Here is a 20,231-nt window from a genome sequence, read left to right as displayed (position 1 = left end):
ATTCCAATGAGAATGAAGCAGGAGATGATCAGACAAGGTTGACATCTCTCCTATGTCTCTTTTCTGTGTGCTAAAGAGAACTGGTGCTGAATTTAATCTGTTTCTGCCAGTGTTCAGGGATAGTTTTATTTATTTATTTATTTATTTATTTATTTATTTATTTATTTGGTTGTTTATTTGGTTGTTTATTTGGTTGTTTATTTGGTTGTTTATTTGGTTGTTTATTTGGTTGTTTATTTGGTTGTTTATTTATTTATTATTTATTTATTTATTTATTTATTTATTCATTCTTGTAACAAGTGTATCTGACTAGCCATATAATAAATACGTGACTTTATTAGGACATCAGCAGGGGGTGGAAGTACACGTGCTTTCAAGAGATCGAGCTTGAAAGACCCCTGTAATCGCAAGGACCTGAAGAGGACGCTCATTGCGAAAGCTCGGGAAGGAGGGATCAGTACCGCGGACAGCTCCCCACGGAGCCCTTATTAGCCCTGAATCTGCGAAGCAGCGAGCACCACTTCGCTCCCCCATCTCCGCTTTCTTCCCGGGACGAAAAAAAATAAAAAATAAAAAGATTGCGCGGTAGGAAATACGCCCAGATCCAGACTGCTGCATACATCATCTAGACGACGCGCATCAAGCTTCCAAGTCGGTACTGCAAAGCATAGAATCTCTTTTTATTGGATCTCCAACCGTGGCCTTGTGGACTGTGGATATCCCCTGGCTGTTAAAGAGCGGAGAAAAGTTTCAGCGGGTAGGGGGACGAGGAGAGCATTCCTTGTCTCCCCGCCCCAGAGAAGGCGAATGTCTGGTTTTAGTAGCTGAACTGGTAGGAATGATGACGGAGAGAGGATGTGCACCAGCAGCCAGATCATCGGGAGCCTCCTGCTGTTATCCATGCTGGAGATAGGGCTGGGAGTCTCTAGCGTGGCCGTGGGGGCAGTCAGCTTCAGCTTCGTTTTTGCAGGTTCTGAGCGTTCAACTCAGCTGGGAGACTCTTCTCCGGTATGGAGCGGGGTGTGTGTACGTTAGCTATTTCACTCTCTTTTAACTCTTGGTGGTGAATGCAGTCTGCTCTCGAATCCCCCTTCTTTTGTGCAGCTCTCCTTTCTTTCCTCTCCCTCGCTTTTCTTGCATGCTTTGTGTAGTTTGACCTGCATGATTCGACCCTAGAAGCTGCATCTCTAATTCCTAGAACAAAACCTGAACTATATTTGAGCAAGCAAAGGGAAGGCTATGCCCCCCCCCCCCCAGCTCCCTTCAAAGCCACAGAACACTGGGGGTCACATACTCAGGGCCAAAAAAATTGGGAATGTCAAACTCTACCCTCTCTAACCACACTCTATGCTGACGGTATAAAATAACCTTGTTCCAAACATCTGACAGTTTCAAGTCAGGATAAATAAATGTCTATGTGAAAAGTATACATTTTTGAAAAATTGGAAGATCTGAGAGTTTTGAAGCACTGCATTATATGCTTGTGCTTAGGCAGAGTCTTCTGCTTAAGGTTTCACTAGCAATTCAACAGGCCACTTTACATTTGGGGGAATTCATTTTTCATTGTGGCATGTTATATTGTTGATCAATTTCTTGGGAAGAAAAGCAAATAAAATGCTGGTGTTTACATTGTATTCAGTTTCATTGTATTCAATTTCATGAGCTGGACACTTACAGCAGAAGCTTAAGTAAGGATAGTCTTAAACTCCTTCTGAAAGGAGTAAAGTAATTTATAAATTTCATTGGCTTTTGTCTCTGTGTAAGCAAAGAATATTCAATTTCCATAGATATTACTGATCATTTAAATTTAATTTAGTACTAAATTAGTAAAGTATTAAAAACCACCTAAAAAGGTAAGATTTAAATATGCTTAATTTTCTACATAGTGCCCAGTACTGCTTAAAGTTACAGTGATGGCAATAATAACTAAACAGTCTCATTAAAACATCAGTGGAACTTTTGTCCTGAAGAGGAAGTATAAGCTGATTGAAGAATTTACTTTCCAGTTATATTTCCTGTAAATATAATATGAAATTCATAATTTTAGTTTTCATTTGCTAGAACAAGATAAAAAAGATATGATACTTTTATAACCTGAACTGTTTTTTTTTTAAAGGCAACCAACTGGAAATAAATGAAATATTATTCGTAAAATGTCTACCTCTTTGATAGAATGAAAAATGATGTAGCAATGCTTATGAGTGCATATACTCTCTTGTTTTAAAGTGAAAACTTTTGTTTTGTTTAAATGTCCACTTTTGTATACCTCCATACAATTACTGACATTTATAATAATGGAAAATAGTAACACCCGGATTAATTTTGGGGAGCAGGAAAAGTATCTATAGATAATTGTGATAACTAGGGCTCATGTCTTCATATTTTTAGATTGTATCATATTTTTGTGCAACTGAACCGAGAAGTATTCAGGCCACCTGCAAAGCAACCAAAATGGCTGTTGGGATTACGCAAATCCCACTCTTTTTACTTTTTTAAGTTCACAAATTTGTCACAAATTAATATTGTCCTGTTGATATTGTTCTATTTGAAAGCGGACCCTGCACCTGCAGGACTAAGCTAGGAAAAAGAATATTGTTTTATTTGTAATGTTTAGATTTAGCCTTGTATCTATTATGCCACTATATAGTTTAAGAAAGATAGTTCACTCTTTTTCCTTTCTAGATCACTTGTCTCTGTGCATACCCATGTGTTGAGAATTGTGTGTCTCCTACATAAGCAGCATGTGAATTGTTGCATCATATTCATTTCCACTGCAAAATGGCTTTTTGTGAATGACCTGTATATATCTTTCTCCATTAATACTGGATCCTTAATAAGGAGAAGAAAGAAATAGTGTGACTACCAGATGGCTTGTAAATTTAGCATTTTCACCAACCAAAACTTGTGTTCTTATGGATCTCCAGTTTTTATCTTCTAAATTGTCATTTTCAAGAAGTTTTGGAAATTGCCTCTATCTATATTATACTGAAGTGTTCTTAGCATTACTTCAGATATAAAGCTCCAGTAGTTGCTTGGGACTAGAAAGGATGCTGAATTTATTTACATAATTAAATGTCCCCTAATTTCTGGCTTCTAAAAGACTAGTTAATGTAAAACCTTCATATGAATGGCTAGTGAGAATCAAACCAATAATCTGCTTTTAATTACTCTAGTACTGTGATGGCGAACCTATGGTAGTCGTGCCAGAAGTGACATGCAGAGCTGTCTCCCTAGGCATACCAGCTGTTGCCTGTTTCTCTTCCGGGTTCTGGCATGTACATGATGATGGCCAGGTGTCTTTCACATGCATGGGAGTACTGGAAACCAGAAGAGCAGCTCCCTGGCATGCATGTGCTTGTGGGAAGATGAGTTTCTGGTTTCCAGTGCACATATGTGCGCTGGTCAGCTAGTATTCACCTGCACATGCATGCCAAAAAACAAAGACCAGTTGACCTGGAAACCAGGAGTTCAGTTTCCTGGTGCATACATACATTCCAAGGAATTACTCTTCTGGTTTCTGGTGCTCCCACATGTGCACTCCAGAGAGCTGCTCTTTCAGTTTCTGTTGCTTCTCCCACCCCTGCACATGCACATATTCCCATTTCGGCACATTGTGCCAAAAAGTTTCGCCAACACTGCTTTAGTATAAAGCTGATGATTTTATAATTAGGGTCATATTACATTTTAAATAATTTAATATGTATGATTTCATGTGTAACACATCCTTATACTGTGATTTTATATAATATGCTATGCCATAAACTCTTAATTTGTAACAGAAATGACTGGATTCAAACAACAGGCAATTCTGCCCTTAATCCACTGTCTATATTCTAGGAATTCAGTTCATTAATCTGAAAAATCCCAACTAAATTTAATTTGGGGGGTGGGTGTCAAAACTTAATTCAAATAATAGACTTGATTAACCACTGCTATGTTTTCAACTATGATAGACTCAGGTAACAAAAATAGGATGAAGCAAAAATCCAAAAATGAATAACTTCTGAGGCATAGCATTATGGCAAAGCTAATTTGCATCTACTTATTTTCTATTTTCTAAAAATAACATAACATAAAAATGCAAAGACCTTTGACCCACTTCAGTTTTCAAATAGCTATATAGAAGCCCAGTTTCATACCTAAGGGACTAGCAGAAAGGTTACTATGGAAACCTTAACTCTGAATATCCCATTTTACATAGATGGAAATAATCCATATCTCTATTTCATCTACATCCTTACAAACTACAAAAATCCTCTGAAACTATCACATAACATGTTTTCTTATTTATCTGCATCTTTCTTACGTATCTTACAAATTGCTTTAGCAAACTCCACATGATATAATCCAAAGGCCCAGAAGATAATTATAAAATACCAAATAACAATGTAATAAATCATCACAGCCTATAAATGTTTAAGCTCAGTTTAGAATTATTAACATGAAATCAAAATCTATCACTAAATGTGATAGTTAAAAACTATGTGAATTTTTTAAAAAATTAAACATGTTTTCCAAAGGCAAAGATAGATAAAGCAAAACAGAAAAAAAGGATTTTTTTTTAGCATCATCCTTGTTCAATCGCTAAGACCACAGCACACCAAGCATAGGCCTTAGTTACCATTATAAAAATGATTTTTAGCAATAATAACAATAGATAGACAAAAGCAATCATATAGCATGATGCTATTCCAATAGTCAGTGTTATACTGATGCTTTCCAAACCATTAATTAAACTTGATATCTCAGTTCTAAGAACTATTTTTTCAAATAATGAATATTCATAAATAGAAATTAATGAAACTATTTAATTATGCACAAAAACTAATAGCATACAATTAACGAAGTCTTAACAAAGGTGGTTAAAACATCCTATTAGCCTCTATCAATATTCAAACTGGGAGATGGAACAATTTCTGGCAATAGGAATATAACTGGACAACTTAGAAATCTTTATTCTAAAAGCAAAAGAACTAGGGGTTTTGTTATCAGTAAATACAATCACATTTATTTAAATGTGTATATATATTGTGAAACTTGAACCACATGATATTCATCAGTATTATGTCAAAATATATTCTGTAGTATAGGAGCCAATGTCCATGAATATAAAGATTTCCTGGACTACATATGTAAAGAATCATAAAACTGAAAAGGGCATTACATTTTTGGGTACAGTCCTCTGCTCAATGTTAAAGCATCCCCAATCAATGAATTACTAACCTGTGTTTGAACACATTCAATGTGTTCAATGTATTCAAACACATTGAAATGAACATGTTTCAATGAAACTTTCAAGAATTGCTTTATTATGAAGAGCCCTCCTCCCCACTTTAAACTGCCTTCCTGTATTCAGTAATCCATGCTCTCTACTCTCGACTGATACAAGGCTAGATTATTTTCCTGTATGGTTTCTTTTCAGATATTTGAAGACTCCTCCCTCAGTCCTCTCAAAGTATACATGCTGTTTCCTTCAATTTCCTTTTATTGGAATTAGATCATTTGAACTTCTTTATTGCCTGTGTTAGAACTTTCTTCAGTTTGATATGGTCCTTGAAACACCATTTAGGAGTTTTAGCAGAGCAGAATAGAGTGAAATAATGATTTCCTGTGGTTTAGAAACTCTTCTTCTGTTGATACAGCCTACACTTCAATTTGCATTTTGGCAGCCTTGACACATTGCTGACTCATACTAAATTTATATCAACTCCTTCTCTGGGATGTTTTCTCCAAATATTATTAGAGGCCAGGTTAACCCCATTCTGTACCTGTACATTGATTTCATTTTCTTAAATGAAAAATTTGGTATTTGCATTTTCAGATAATTTTAATTATATTTATTAGAATATAATTTTTTTGCTCTCCGAAGACTGAAGAAAATTTCATTAAAATTATTTCTGAATTCTGAATAAATGTGCACATTGCACTAAAATATCAAATTCAGATAAATTTATGGACCTTGTGAGTGAGACCAACCTAATATCTCAAAATATAAACATTACCAATATATCTTAGAATACTTGTTTACATTTATTTTGAAACTGAATTCTATTCAATTGTAAGATATGCAGGGTACTGTAAATTCTCATGTTTCCTCAAAGCATTTTGAATCACATTAGGATATGGAGATGGCATGATCTGTCTATAGAAGTTCTGACATGTAGCAGTTTTAGTAGCAAAAAGTGGTTTCTATACATATGTTGCACAGAAATAGCTGGAAATATTGAATAAAGTGATTGGTGTTTCCAGATGAGGCCTAATAATTCACAGTAGTTTTCCAGACAAAATATTTTGTAGAGAAGATTCGAGGAGATTCTTTGCATAAATCATCTAAATATAGCATTTCTTTAGCTTTGTGAAACTCTTCTGATTATTAATATATCAAAAAAGAAGAGAAAAATAGAAGGTTCATTATCTTAGAAATCACTTAAACAACTAATTTTATAATGCCAAACTTTGAGATGATTCTAACGGTTTATAGAAAAATGAATTCAATCATAGAGCAATTAAGATCAATCATTCCATTAATCAAATCTATATGGAAAGCATTATCAAACCTGGCTCTCACACATAAATATCAAAATGTGGAACTCTTTGGTATTTTGGAATGTTATCTTCTTTGCTTCTAAATGCCTTATTTGCTTGTGTTTAGCCATACAATGTGATCTGTAATTGGTCTCTTGAGTGGAATACAAATACGTCTAAATTTTTGAAACCAAACAAAGAGTTAGTTCTCCATAGAAACAGAACAACCAATCACCAGAGTATGTGTAATACTGAGACATTCACTATTAAGACAACAGCATAGCCACCCTGAAACAAAGATTAATAAAAAAAATACTTTTGCTAAACAAGCCTGTACTGCAACAACCAACTAGAAATGAATTTACAACATGATCCTGGTTATAAATGTTTATTTTTCTGGTATTTAATTTTCCACACAAAAATGCCTAGGCTCTATAGAACAATTTTCTAATATAGATACTGTAATTACTTTGTAGGATTTGGAACCTGTTTTTATGTATGCTATTCTGTTTTACTTAATCAGGGCTGACCTCCGGTACAGGATGTGGGATTTCTAACTTCTTAAGAATATTTATGGAAAAGATACTGGGATAGTGGCTGACTACAAACTGAGTATGAGTCAGCATTTGAGGAGGCTGCCAAATACAAATGCAATTTTAAACTGCATCAACAGAATATAGTTTTGAAATCATGGGAGGTGAAATTCCATTATGCTGATCAGCTGATGCATGAATATTGTGTTTATTTCTGGATCCTATCCTTTAAGAAGGATTTAGATTAAGAGAGGGGAAAGAAGATGATCATGGACTAATAATGAGATTTTGCAATAAAAGACCAAAAGACCTGGGTTTGCCTACGCTAGAGAAGATCATAGGTAGGATATAATCAAATATTTGAAAGAAGAACATTGAGACCTGTCCTCTGGCAGCCTAGAGAACAGGACATGTTATATTGTATTTAACCCACAGAAACGTAATTTCTGATTGAATGTTGAAAAGCATTAGCTTCCGCAGTTTAGAAAAAGAACAAATGTTCTGGGATCTCTTCTTTTTCACTGACTGTACCCAAAATATAAATTAACTTGGTGCATATTGGAAGTTCTTTAATTTGTGCACTGAGAAATGGATGGCACCTAGGGGCCACATGATTTCCTCAAAGTGTATGATTCTATAATTATATTTAGAAGAGATCTTGAATTTCTATTCTTATATTGATTCTCATGTAAAGATTCAGTATTTCTTTTCAAATTCAGAATTACATGGATACCCGGACACCTGGTTGCAACATACTTTAATGATTAGTGCATTTAGCCTGCAATCTCCATCTTAAATGTCTGTGGAGATTCTCAGTCTTAAGTCTTCATCTTAAACTTTAAATCTCCATTTTTCAACTATAAATCTTACAATTAAAACAATTGTTCCATTTTATGTATTGTTTTCTTTAAATTGTTGGATGCCATGCCATTTTTCCCCCTATGAGTAATCATTCTAATGAATGAAAAGAATATCCTAGCTTTCTGAAATAACAGTGCATGGATGCTGGGATCCAAAGTACATATGAGTAAGAGTGGGTAAAAGGGTTGATTTAAAGTCACTCTGCTGAAATTGCTTCCAGATAGACAAAAAGACTCCTTTAAGTCTACTCGGATGAATTTTAGGAATGAAAGTTGGGAGAGACCAGGGAAATGACACAGAGGGGACTATTGTGCTGACTCAACAGTATATAGCTAGAATTAAGAACTGTCTCCTTTAAGAAACTACCTCATGGGAAATGTAACTACCTTATGGGAAATGTAGGCAGAACTGCCTTGTGGGAAATGTAGTTCCATAACATGTGACCATATCTATGTTCCCCAATTGGGCAGCGAGGTACTCTGCCCGGGAAAAATGATTTATTACCGGACGCTCCTTGAAGAGTTTTCTGTGTTAATTGAGAACAATGGGCTAAACACATGTATCCTCACCTCTGCTTCATCAGAGCAATGGAAAAGCATAGTTTTTTCACGTTACACAATGGACAGATCAAAGTCAGATGTATCTTAATATTGAACTGTATTTTTGCTACTAAGAATTCCTATTGATAAATTGATCTGAAAGACACCAATCCTGAAGCGTGAAGTTTAAAGCTGACTGGCTGCACACCGGGTCCAGAACAGTGAAAAAACTATGAATGAATATAGCAATAGCAATAGCAGTAGACTTATATACCGCTTCATAGGGCTTTCAGCCCTCTCTAAGCGGTTTACAGAGAGTCAGCATATTGCCCCCAACAATCTGGGTCCTCATTTTACCCACCTCGGAAGGATGGAAGGCTGAGTCAACCCTGAGCCGGTGAGATTTGAACCGCTGAACTGCTGATCTAGCAGTAGCCTGCAGTGCTGCATTTAACCACTGCGCCACCTTGGCTCATCAAAACCATCTCCTCTAGCAAAAGGACTCTGTGTAGCTAAGTTCCCCCAGTAACAGAACTCATCCCCTATCTTCAACAGTTCCCTTCTTGAGAACAGAGAGTGTTATTTCTAACCACCTGCCTTCTCTCAAAGCAAAAGTAAAGCAAAGTAACAATGTGAGTTAAAAATCTTTGCCAGTGCAACAAAGCTGCCTTCATAGGATCGGCTCGGTCTGCAATAAATTGAGCTTCAGGGAAACATCTTGACATCAGAGAGACAAGAGACTTTAATGTGTTAGTTTGCATAACAAAGCAAGAGCAATTTACCCTGAAAAGCCTGTATGTCTTACTGAGGGTTTCCTACAGAATTAAGAACAGCGTTTGGAAAGGTTCCATAAAATCGGTATTTGAATGAGTGAGAGGTCAGCCAGACCAAATTCCTTTGAAATTTTATTGCATGTTGTCAAGGCAACGAAAGCCATAAAGGGGCCCATCACCGCCCAAGACAATTCAATTTGTGTGTGCAAGCAGCGACCTCCAGTGGGCCATCTGCAAATTGCAGTCCAGCCAAAATATAGTTTATCTTTGAGTACAAGCTGTAAGCAAGTGCGACTTCCGCTGAAGAGATTGAAGTATGTTTTTGTTATTTCACTACCTTTTGTTTATGAGTTATTGAAAGAAGGTCAAGCCCTTTGAGAAGTTTCACGTCCAGGCAGGTCACCAGATGGATTCCGAGTTTGGGTGAAAATCCCTTAGGAATGCCAAAACTGGAGAGGAGCTGAGTGAGCCTCAGAAAGGATAACCATTGCCAATAACTCCAAACAGTAGTATTGTAACGCACCCTAGTGGTTAATAAGTGAATTGCACTTGCTTCTACAAAGTATTGCAACATGTTCTAATGACTGACACATGAATAGCCCCGAGTTTGCAAGCATAGCAACGCACCCCCAAGTGGCCAACAAGTGAATTGAACTCAAAGAATTTAAAGAAATTCTTTGAATTAATCCTGGTCATATAGTTATTAAATCTTTCCAGTCATGGCAGTAGGATCAGACTCGCCGAACCCCATGATTGAACCCAATACAGATTCAGTATTAGTTAACCACAGCTCAGATTTAGATGTCCAGCTAGCAGGAAGGTTAGAGGCAACTCAGATATCCTATGACCTAAGGCAGTACAGAAAGCCTACACAGATTAAGTAGTCAAACCTCTTGGAAGAATGGGACAGCTCTATCAAAGGTACGAGAGTTGTTGGGAGAGGTTGTAACATTTCTATGATGAACTTAAAGATGATCTACCAACCGAACGTCTCTGAACCTTAAGTGAGGACATAGACATATGCTACGCACAAGGGGCAATATATGGAGAATGCCTCTGCAACATCCAGAGTCAACTAAAGGATGATGAAGAAACCCAAGATAAAATGCTGTTCAGATGTTAAAAGAGGATGCGTAGAGCAGTTTCGACAAGGCAAAGACCTTATCCAAACCAGCCTGAGGAGGGAGACTGCCCTGGGCAAGAAGGATGAGTCCAATGTGCCTCATCCTTCGCATGCATCATCTAAGCATCCTCATCTAGTCCCAAGGATACACAAGGAGAGGAGGCCACATCTCTGGTATCTCATCGTTCACACAGGTCACTACGGCAGTCTCACGCAGCTTCCTCCCACATCTCCTGCCTCATCTTTCCGACTAAAATCAATGTAATCTCAAGCGGGTAGCAGTGTCTCACAGCAATCTTCCTGCTACAGTCAAAGGTCACGGGCATCTCTAGTTGCAGAAGCACAAATGGAAGCTGAGTTGGTCAAAGCAGATCTACAAACAGCTAAAGAAGAGCAGCTGCTGAAGGAAGAGATGGCAACCTTGAAAGCCACAGCTCAAGCAGAGATGGCAAGCTTGGAAGCCAGATCTCAAGCAGGGAGAGCAGCTGCAGAAGCCAGACTTCAAGCAGAGAGAGCAGCTGCAGAAGTAGAGAGGGCGGCTGAGAAAGCTAAAGTTCAGGGTAAAATATCTTCAATGCGAGCAGGAAGCAAAAGGGAGACTAATATGGGCCAAAGCTCTACATGCTGAGGCTAATAGCGGCTTCCCTGACTTTGACCCTGGAAATCTAGAGGAAGAAACCCCTAACACACGTTTGAAAGCTTACATAGATGACCAACGCGCGGCACAACAGGGAGAATCACCAAACCAACAAACTAAGGAGGTGGATCACGTCGTTCAAGTTGCATCACTCGACCCCTCCCTTGGAATGGGAATATTAAAGTTTGAAGAAGTAAATGGATCCTTCTCCCATTTATATACTTTATATAACTTGTATGCAGTCATGTCTAGTGAGGTTTATGGCTGGTGAGGCACTAACACAGTGGTGGGTTTCAATTTTTTTTAGACTTGTGGACTTCAATTCCCAGAATTCCACAGCCAGGCATGCTCAATTCCGATTTAAAGCGACAGCATTTGTTTTTCTCCTTTGCGAAAAGTTTCCTTCATTCTTTTTCTTCTCCCTCCTCCTCATTCCTCCCCCTCCCTCCCCCTCTCAAACAGACACACTCACACAGAGAAGTTGGATTGAACTATTTCTCCTACCCCCTTCCCTCTCTCTCTCACTCTCTCTCAAACAAACACAAACAAAGAAGTTGGATTGGATATATGCCTCACCTACGTCAGGAATTTTTAGGCTTTTAACCTTTGCTTAACTCTGCTCGAGTGATCATAAAACGCCTAAAGTCAGACTAGATGAGGCACGTCATTCTCCTGCCTCCTGTAGAGGGTGCTTTTTTAGAGGCTTTTTTAAATATTTAAGCAGAGTCATCCACGGCAGCAACTAGCTCAGCCTGACCTCAGCTCTTGCCTTTTTCCTTTTACATTTTTTTTCTTTTCATGATTACAGTGGTGAGGCTCTGCCTCCCCTGCCTCCCCTGCCTGCATGTCCCTGCTTGTATATTGTGTTCGCATTAGTTATTTTTCTACCAAGAACCGATCTGTGTGCATGAGTGGGTAGATGACAGAGAGACACACAGAGAAGAGGGGGTGAGGGAGGGAGGGGAGGGAGAGAAAGACAGACAGACAGAGACAGAGAGACTGTGTGAATGAAGTTTAGCATTACTACTAATAAATTATGGTCTTTTCCTGTGGTTAAATAACTGGCCAAAATATTTGATTATTGCAGGATATAAATGCAATTAATAATTAATTAATTTCAGGATTAGTCTGACTTCAAAGAACAAAGAAGGAAAATTATTGGACCTACTGAACCCTGAATTAAAATGTTCTTAGAAAAACATTTTGAGCAGGACACTTCTTTAGCAGTTGCTTTAAAATAATAAACTGAAATTATGTCTGTTGAACGTTTCAAATTTGAAATTGTTTGTGATCACAATATTCAAGCTCAAATAGATGTGGGTCTTTTGTTTGAATTTTTTGAAAATCAATCTGGAAGTGTTTAAAATTTAAGTTGCTCTATTTCAAAAGAAATAGGGTTTTAACATAAAATGAGTATTTTTAAGCTTAGAATATTTCCAGAACCTATATAAAATATTACATAAAATGTTGTGTACATCCTACTGGTTTTATCTAATAATTAATTGTGCATAAATTTCTTAAATTCACCAAACAGAAAAGAGCTGTAGTATTTAACATTTGGAAGCAAAAGCCATGACAATAATGTTTTTATTTAGACATTTTTCAGTTATAGAAATTATGTATATGTAAATACATATATACATACAGACTTTCACACATGGGGAAAAAGAGAATTTATCACAATTTTTTTCAGGGCCATATAACAATTATCATATTTAGGAAACTATAACAGATCACATGATTGAGAGTACTGTTCAATCATTTATCAATAATCCAGAATAATGTGTTCCACTATACCCATTTATTTCATTGATAAATAATTTGAATTAATAAATTATAGTGTTGCTTGATGCATTGCTGTGAATGTGTTGACCCTGACTAGCAATCATGTATGTAGCTGAAATATGTAAAATTAAATAGATAATTATCAAAGAGAGATGGGGTGAATGAAATTTGCAACAAACACAATATGAATGAAACACAACAAACTATAATCTTTGGAAAATCAGGAATAAAAATGGATATTTTTAAATATATTCATGATCTTGCAAAGAAGTCCACGCTTGAAATGAAATCTATGCTCCTTTACTTAAATATTGGCATGTGCCAATATTTAAGTAATATTCTCAAAACTCTGCTTTAACCTACTACATACTTTAGTGTTGTGGCCCAGCAGGAGTAGTTGAAGCTGCCACTAGACTCCGACAGCAAGGGGCCCTATAAGTTGGCTTTGGAAGATGTGGAGGATGCTGAACAGGGTTCCGACTCCAAGCAGGGCGCAGAGAGGCTGGTTGGCCACTAGGAGGCGCCTGAGACTTGGACCAGTGGGGAGGAGACAAGGGAGTGTGATCTGGATGTCAGCAGTGGGGAGGAGCCAAGGGAGTTGTTCCTAGATGCCCAGCACCAGAGAGCTAATAGGTGTAAGGAACAATTATGCAATTACAGGAAGTAATTACACTCAGCTGGTGGTCATTAGGCTCCTCTCCAGACTATAAAAGGACTGCTTGTGCACACATCCCTTTTGCAGAAGTCAACGCAGGAACAAATGTTGGAGAATATTATTGTGAGCTTGGCAGGCTGGATTGCTGCCATGGCTTATATGTGCTGGATTGCTGCCCAAGCTTGTCTGTGCTGGTTTGCTGCCAAAGACCTGTCTGTCTGTTAATTAAATGCTGTAACTTATCTTTGGCTCGAAGTGTTTGTTGGTATGGGAGGAGGGAGGTCAGAACACTTTAGCATAATAATTTTGGGGCGTACCTTTTTTTTTTTAAAGGTTAAACAAGATTTAAAGAGATTTCTCAGCCATGATGAACAATTTTAGAAATCCCTTTACTGTACGAAGATTATTTTTTTTAGGAACATATAACTATTAATCACATTTTGTTTGGTGCTTTGCTTGCATCTCTTGACTGTTGATTATAGCCTGCAGACACTCCTACCTTCTAGTCTTTGATTTCCTGTGTTGCATATTATCATGAACATTCTTACTACTTGGCCAAGTTTGAATTCATAAGAAAAATAGAGTGCATTACAGTTGTGTTTTATAATAATCAAAGACTGGTTGAAAATTATTTTACAGAAATAAAAAAAACAAATTCTGGATAATATACCTACTATACATGCTGTAGTATATAGTTAAAGAGAGATCTTGCTTAGAAGCATGCAGTATTTGAACTTGGAAAAAACATTAGAAATAATACTACTAAATATACAGAGGTTTGGCTAAATTGAATCTCGACAAACAGAAATTATAATTTAGACATCATCTGGTTGATAAAGGTATTCTGTTAAAATACAGCAAGGGTTCAACTATTGTCCTAGACCATAAAAATATCATGTATGCCTTTCTTCTTGCAGTTTTTGCTTTGTGGAGTATGCGGAATATTCTGTGCCAAAAAAAAGTCAGGACTTATTGTAAGTGTTTTACTAAACTTTTTATCAGTATTCATAAGTGAAATGTAAGCTTTGCATATCGTGACTCTTTATATTTCTTCATTTCAGACTCAAAAAGTTAAATATAAGTTAGAGAGAGATATAAGAATATATATCTAAGTTAGAAAATTAGATATATCTTCATCTAATGAAATGGATACAGTAATTAAAGCCATTATATAAAACAAAGTACTAAGTCTATACTGTTCTTGATTTTGTTCCAGTTTTAGCTTGATAGCAAATACTGGACTGAACATTAGGTGTTTCTGAACTATGAGGTAAACTTATAAATTTCTTAAGGGCAAAGAAAGACTTATTGAGGCTATGGAATTTCCCAAGTAAGTAAAACTGCTTATAGGTAGTCCTCTAATTACAACAGAAATTGAGCATGGATTTATTTTAAGTTAAAGTTAATTTATTTTAAATTATCTTAAATTAAATGGTTCATCTGATTTTATGTGATTACAGCTGATTTTATGGGTGTTTTTTTTGTAGTGGCCATAAAGCAAATGTACTAGTCATTAAATGAACATGATAATCGTTAAATGAGGCTGTTTTCCCCAATGGGTGTTTTTTTTTTGAAAGCACAAAAAAATCACAGTCATGTGATGTGGGATGATGCAAATAGCCATAAAAGTGAGCCAATTGCCAGTGGGCTAAAAATGCAATCAGATGACTGAAATCATATTAGAATTCTAAAACAGGTTGTAAATAAATCTGTGAAGGCCCATTATGACTTCAAGTGGTCACTAAAGAATTGGTCATTAAGCGGGGACTACCTATATAGTATATACTCATTGCAACTAGATAGTAGTTGAAATAGAACATAAACATGTGAAAAAGAAATGCAATATTGATGTTGATCGAGGGAGATGTTCAAAAGATGATTTGTATCCGCCTTTACCCTTATTCATCATTCTGCAGGTATTCCACTTCTGGCTCATAAAACAGCAGATCTTTCAAAAGGGTTGTTAATGAAACAGGACTAAGCAAGAGATTTTAGCAAGCATCTAATAGTGGTAGATTTATTCAGTTTCTCTGATTAATCCTTCTTTAATCATTACAGTTCCATATGGCCAGCCAATGCTGCTAATAAAATGTAAGCTATCATTGAAAAAAAAACTACAAGACATTGGAACTGATAGAGGAGCCAGATAAAAAATATATTTATATATGTGCCCTACTTTCACTTTTCATATCTTCTTCATTTTCAAGTAGTTCAGAATAGAAAATCTACCAAATGTACTTGGTGTTGGTTGCTTTGGTGTTGTATTCCAAATTGCTGTTGGTTAGCTAGTCCAGTATATTATTTGCCTGAGACTTATTAATACTGAACAGCACAGTTCCTAGCATAGGATATGTTTGACCACAAAAATCATTATTTCATCATTATAGCATGTAAAAAATGTATATTTTTCTTGCTATTAAGTTTCCAAACAACAATTCTTATTTACCAGCTTAACATTGAATGGGAATGGGAAACAATGCCATAATGGAAAGGACATGCTTTAATCAGTCCATATTTTGTAAGTTAGCATTAAAACAATGACACTCAATTTTCTTAACTGAAACAAAAGAAATATAGTAAATAGATGTAGTTATTGAAAGGTTTGCAGCTACTATTCTTATTGTTCAAATGTATTTTTATCAACATGTTTGATTGATTTTTTTGATGTGACGATTGAGTTCAAATTAATATATAACTCAGTTGTTTTCTCCATCTTATCATCTCACAGAAATGTGAATTTTTTTTCCCTATCAGATGATACTTTTCTCTGCTTGCTGTATCTGTGGGTTAATTGGAGGAATATTAAACTTCCAGTTTCTTCGAGCTCTAACAAAGAAATCCTCAGCTCTCTATCCACTGTACCTTACCTCTATGTCTCTAGCATGCATTGGAATTGGTGGTTGTACCCTTTCTTCATGGCTAACTTGCCGACTAGCCAGCTATGAACAAAGAAGAATGTTTTCAGAAAGAGAACATTCATTGCATCACTCTCATGAAATGGCTGAAAAAGTAAGTTCACGTTTTTTTTATTTGTTATGCTTTTTTAAAAAAAATCTATAATATACAGTCCGCCTTACATGAAAATTCTCTGATCGATTTGTAAGTCACTGGAAAATAATGCACATCTATGTAATATCAACTATATTACAATTTGAAACATTACACTTATATATTCCAGCTTTTCCAGTAGTCTCATTTCAATAAAATGCATCCACTAACTACACAGCTCCATTGTGTAACTATAATGCTTTGCACTAAACATAGAGCTCCTTAGAGCTAAATAAGCTAATGGCTGCGTAATTGTATATCTGTTTCACTTCCTGCATTAAAATATATTTTATAGTCAGTAGAGCTGGAGCTTACCAAAGATTAAGATCATGTGTAGGAGGACAAGCAACACAACCTGCAGCTTCATACAATGAACATGCCATTGGATTGTACCACTTTAGATTGCTGATGGGAGAGCAAATAATTATATGTCTCCTGATTAGTTCTTGGGCAGGATTTGGCAATCTACCTTTAATATAGCTAAGGATACAGAGCTATTTTGAAAAAAAAAAAAAGACAAATTGTCAACTCTTAAGCTTAGCAGGTATTTCAAATACCTATTTTTCTCATGCTTTTATTGGAAACTTGTGTATGTATGAGACCTGAAACATTCAGTTTACTAAATGCCTACATTTTGCTGCTGAATCTCAGAAAAATTATCTGAAGGAAGTCTGAGGCTGTCTACAGATTGTGTGCTGCCCATCCTTGCCCTACTGAGGAAAGAGTAGGATGTTAGTTTGAAAGCTAAAAAGTGTTGTGTTGAACAGGAAGTCCAACTTTGTCTAATACTAATATGCACCAAAACATATGGAAATGATTGTGCTTTATTTATAATTTATTTTGTATTAGAGATTAAGGGGTATTGAAATAATCGACCTGCCCAGCTGCCCAGTGATACCCCCAACACCAGAATTACCTCCAAGGTATGCTGAATTCTAGGGAATTATGATGAATTAAAAATGTTGCTTTTAACAGAAACACATAAACTAATCTTTCTTTATGCTTTTAAAGAAAATTCTTAACTTAATGATTATTCACAGAAATCTTCATCCATATTATACGAAAGACTTTATTAAAATCTATGTAGAATAATGCTAGAGTAGGAGGCTTGTCATCGATATATTGAATATACAAATAGCTTGTTTACACATATGCAAACACACATATATACTGTATACCCTCTCTTTTTACATACAGTATATTACTTTTCTAATCAACCTGTTGTCTTAGCTTCATACACATTGCACTACCACTATGAAATATGTTCTTTGCTTACATAATTATTATACTTCTTCAATTATTCCATTTTACACTTGGGCTATATAACTCTGTCCCTGTTGTTTGACTGACCAAGGTCAACCAGTTTATTTATTTATTTGCATACACACAATTGCATATTTATTTGCATATATACATACAGAGGTAGATATTTTTTAAGAAAATATATCTATTTTGTATGAAAATCATAAAATGGAAGAGGGAAAAGCTTGAAGAACAAGAGGAAGAGGCACTGCCAAGGGGCAATAAAAGGTGCTTATGCGCGGAAATTTGAGAAAATGTCTCAAATAGCCTCTTCCTAGTTTACACAAAAATAAAGAGGAAGGGGCAAGCATATTCAACTTGCAAATTTTGTGGCCCTTGTTGCTATAATAAAATAGTCCTAAACCAACCTAAATGGCATTGGTTTCTTAATTTGGACTACCTTGTACAGCTAACGCTCTTCAAGTAAACAAGCACCATTGTTTTATATATTGAGACAGAGACTTGGGTGAGTCCTGAACTTATTTTATGAGACTGACTTGCATTATATATATCCACTGTTTCAAAACTAAAGAAGGTGAATTTATGCATCTAACTCTGTTTCACAGCAGACAGGTGTCTATATCACCACACCCTCACCTCAATCAACATTATCTGGCACCTTATCTGGAAATCCCAGCTGAGTCCAAGGTATGGGCATTGGAAAATGTTCTAACATCATCTCTTTTGTCAATGAACATTTGGTCCATTTCCTTAGGTTGAGATAAAAATGGAGATGGGATAAACATACAGGAAAAATAGTTTATGGCAACCATTTCAGATGGTGCTTCTCACAGGAAAAAAACATTTTCCTACATGTGCTGCTAGTTAGGAATATTAGTTGGCGTATGAATAACAGTTGTGGACAAGTGTAACACAGCCAGGAAAGGAATCCTGCCAGGAAAGATTCAAGATCTAGGTGTGGTCCACTTTGAAAAGAAGATGAAATATAAATAAAAGCTGAAGTGAGAGGTAACCCAAGAATTAAAAAAAACCACCCATAAATGTCTCAATCGATGAATAAGTCAAGATCAATAAGCCTATTTTACTTCAATGTCACTTGCAGGCAATCAAGGATATCTTCATTTTAATATCTAGCACATATATTAATTAATATATGTGCTAGAATGTCTAAGGTCAGTTTGTGAAAAAGATTGTGCTCTGCATACTTTATAATTTTCTGGCTGAAGCATGGCTTTCACTAATCTTTCGTATTTTTGTTATGTTACATCATATCCTAGATATGTAAGCTATAGCTAGCTCAACGTTGGCCCTATAAGCAACCTGAGTCTTTACAACTGAATAAGGCCAAAGCTTTCCCCAATAATACAATTTATCACATTGTATATCAGTTTATTTATATAGATTCATTCTTTTGTGTGGAAAATGATCCTTGAAAGTAGTGCTTACATGGGCCAGATGTTGGCTACAAAGGTGTGCTATTTAAATCTGGGCTAGGTTATTGCAGTATAACTGACTTTGATTACCCATTTCAATTCTCACAGGAAGTGACAGATAACATGTGTAATGGAGGACCACATCTAATTTATAATGGAAGAGCATACTGAAATATTTACAATGTTTAAAGAACAACTATGTTTAGGATTTTCTTGAAGAAGAAAACTCAGAAGCCAACAGCTTAGAGACAAGGTCCTAAAACATTATGGCTCTAACTTGCAATAATTTCGCAACTTCAAAACAACAGCACAGTCACATTTTCTTTCAGAGATTTGCTTTGATTCCCATTAACTGAAGTTATATAATTGCACATTACTATTTGTAATGTTGGAAGATAACTATTTGTAAAATTGGAAGATATTTGGAAGATAAGTATTATCACATTTGATTTTTTTCCTGAGTAATTTTTAATGGCTGTGATAATATATGAAACTTACTTTTCAGATTTTACTGATTTTTTTTAGGAATTACTTTTTGATTTGATTTCACCACTATATAAAAAAAGAGGGTTTAAATATTGGATTGCAAGCTAACAGGAAAAGAATTTGGACATGAAAATGTTGTCTTTCCTATGCAGAGTGTAATGAATGAATTATGAGAATGCTATTCTCCGCACCACTGTCTGTGTTTTGAAAAGTTTTGGGAAGTTTTAAGGATACTATGAGGTCAAACAATATTTTGCTGTAAAAAATGTACATTTTTCCAATTTATGGTATATTTCCTAATTTGTTCATAAAAGATGTGAAATAAAATGAAACATAGGAATGGGATTATTTTTTTAATCATCCTAACAATTTTTACAATGATCTACAAATCCAAGTGAGATACAAGGGAGCGTTATAATTCTCCACCGAATTTAAGGCAAGTGTTCAGAAAACGTTCAGACCTTCTTTATTTAACTACAGCTCATATAATATATTCTTGTTGTTTTACCACATTTGCATCTTTTAGCAGATAAAAGTTTGTTATCAATATTATGCATTAGAAATAAACAT

General features: G+C 35.8%; 1 protein-coding gene across 5 annotated transcripts; it reads left to right on the top strand.

The window, feature by feature from the left end:
* Nucleotides 1-418: 418 nt before the first annotated feature.
* Nucleotides 419-19,997, top strand: TMEM196 (transmembrane protein 196). Of its 5 annotated transcripts, none has more exons than XM_014076163.2 (6): nt 421-1,026; nt 14,349-14,405; nt 16,186-16,440; nt 17,329-17,402; nt 18,351-18,429; nt 19,284-19,997. In XM_014076163.2, exons 1-6 carry the CDS (start codon nt 856-858, stop codon nt 19,344-19,346), a joined length of 699 nt encoding a protein of 232 aa, XP_013931638.1. In that variant the 5' UTR covers nt 421-855; the 3' UTR covers nt 19,347-19,997. The 5 variants fall into 5 exon arrangements, with proteins under 5 accessions (XP_087568891.1, XP_013931638.1, XP_013931645.1 ...); XM_014076170.2 differs by having other exon boundaries at nt 423-1,008; nt 18,348-18,429; XM_087712764.1 differs by having other exon boundaries at nt 423-1,020; nt 18,348-18,429.
* The last annotated feature ends 234 nt before the right edge of the window (nt 19,998-20,231 follow it).

The sequence above is a fragment of the Thamnophis sirtalis genome, unplaced genomic scaffold (genome assembly GCF_051295495.1).
Source record: "Thamnophis sirtalis isolate CommonGarterSnake01/CBP01778 unplaced genomic scaffold, rThaSir2_p1.2 scaffold_4, whole genome shotgun sequence".
In the NCBI taxonomy this organism is placed as follows: domain Eukaryota; kingdom Metazoa; phylum Chordata; class Lepidosauria; order Squamata; family Natricidae; genus Thamnophis; species Thamnophis sirtalis.
Note: the sequence above shows the minus strand (reverse complement) of the source record. Positions and strands in the feature narration are given on the sequence as shown.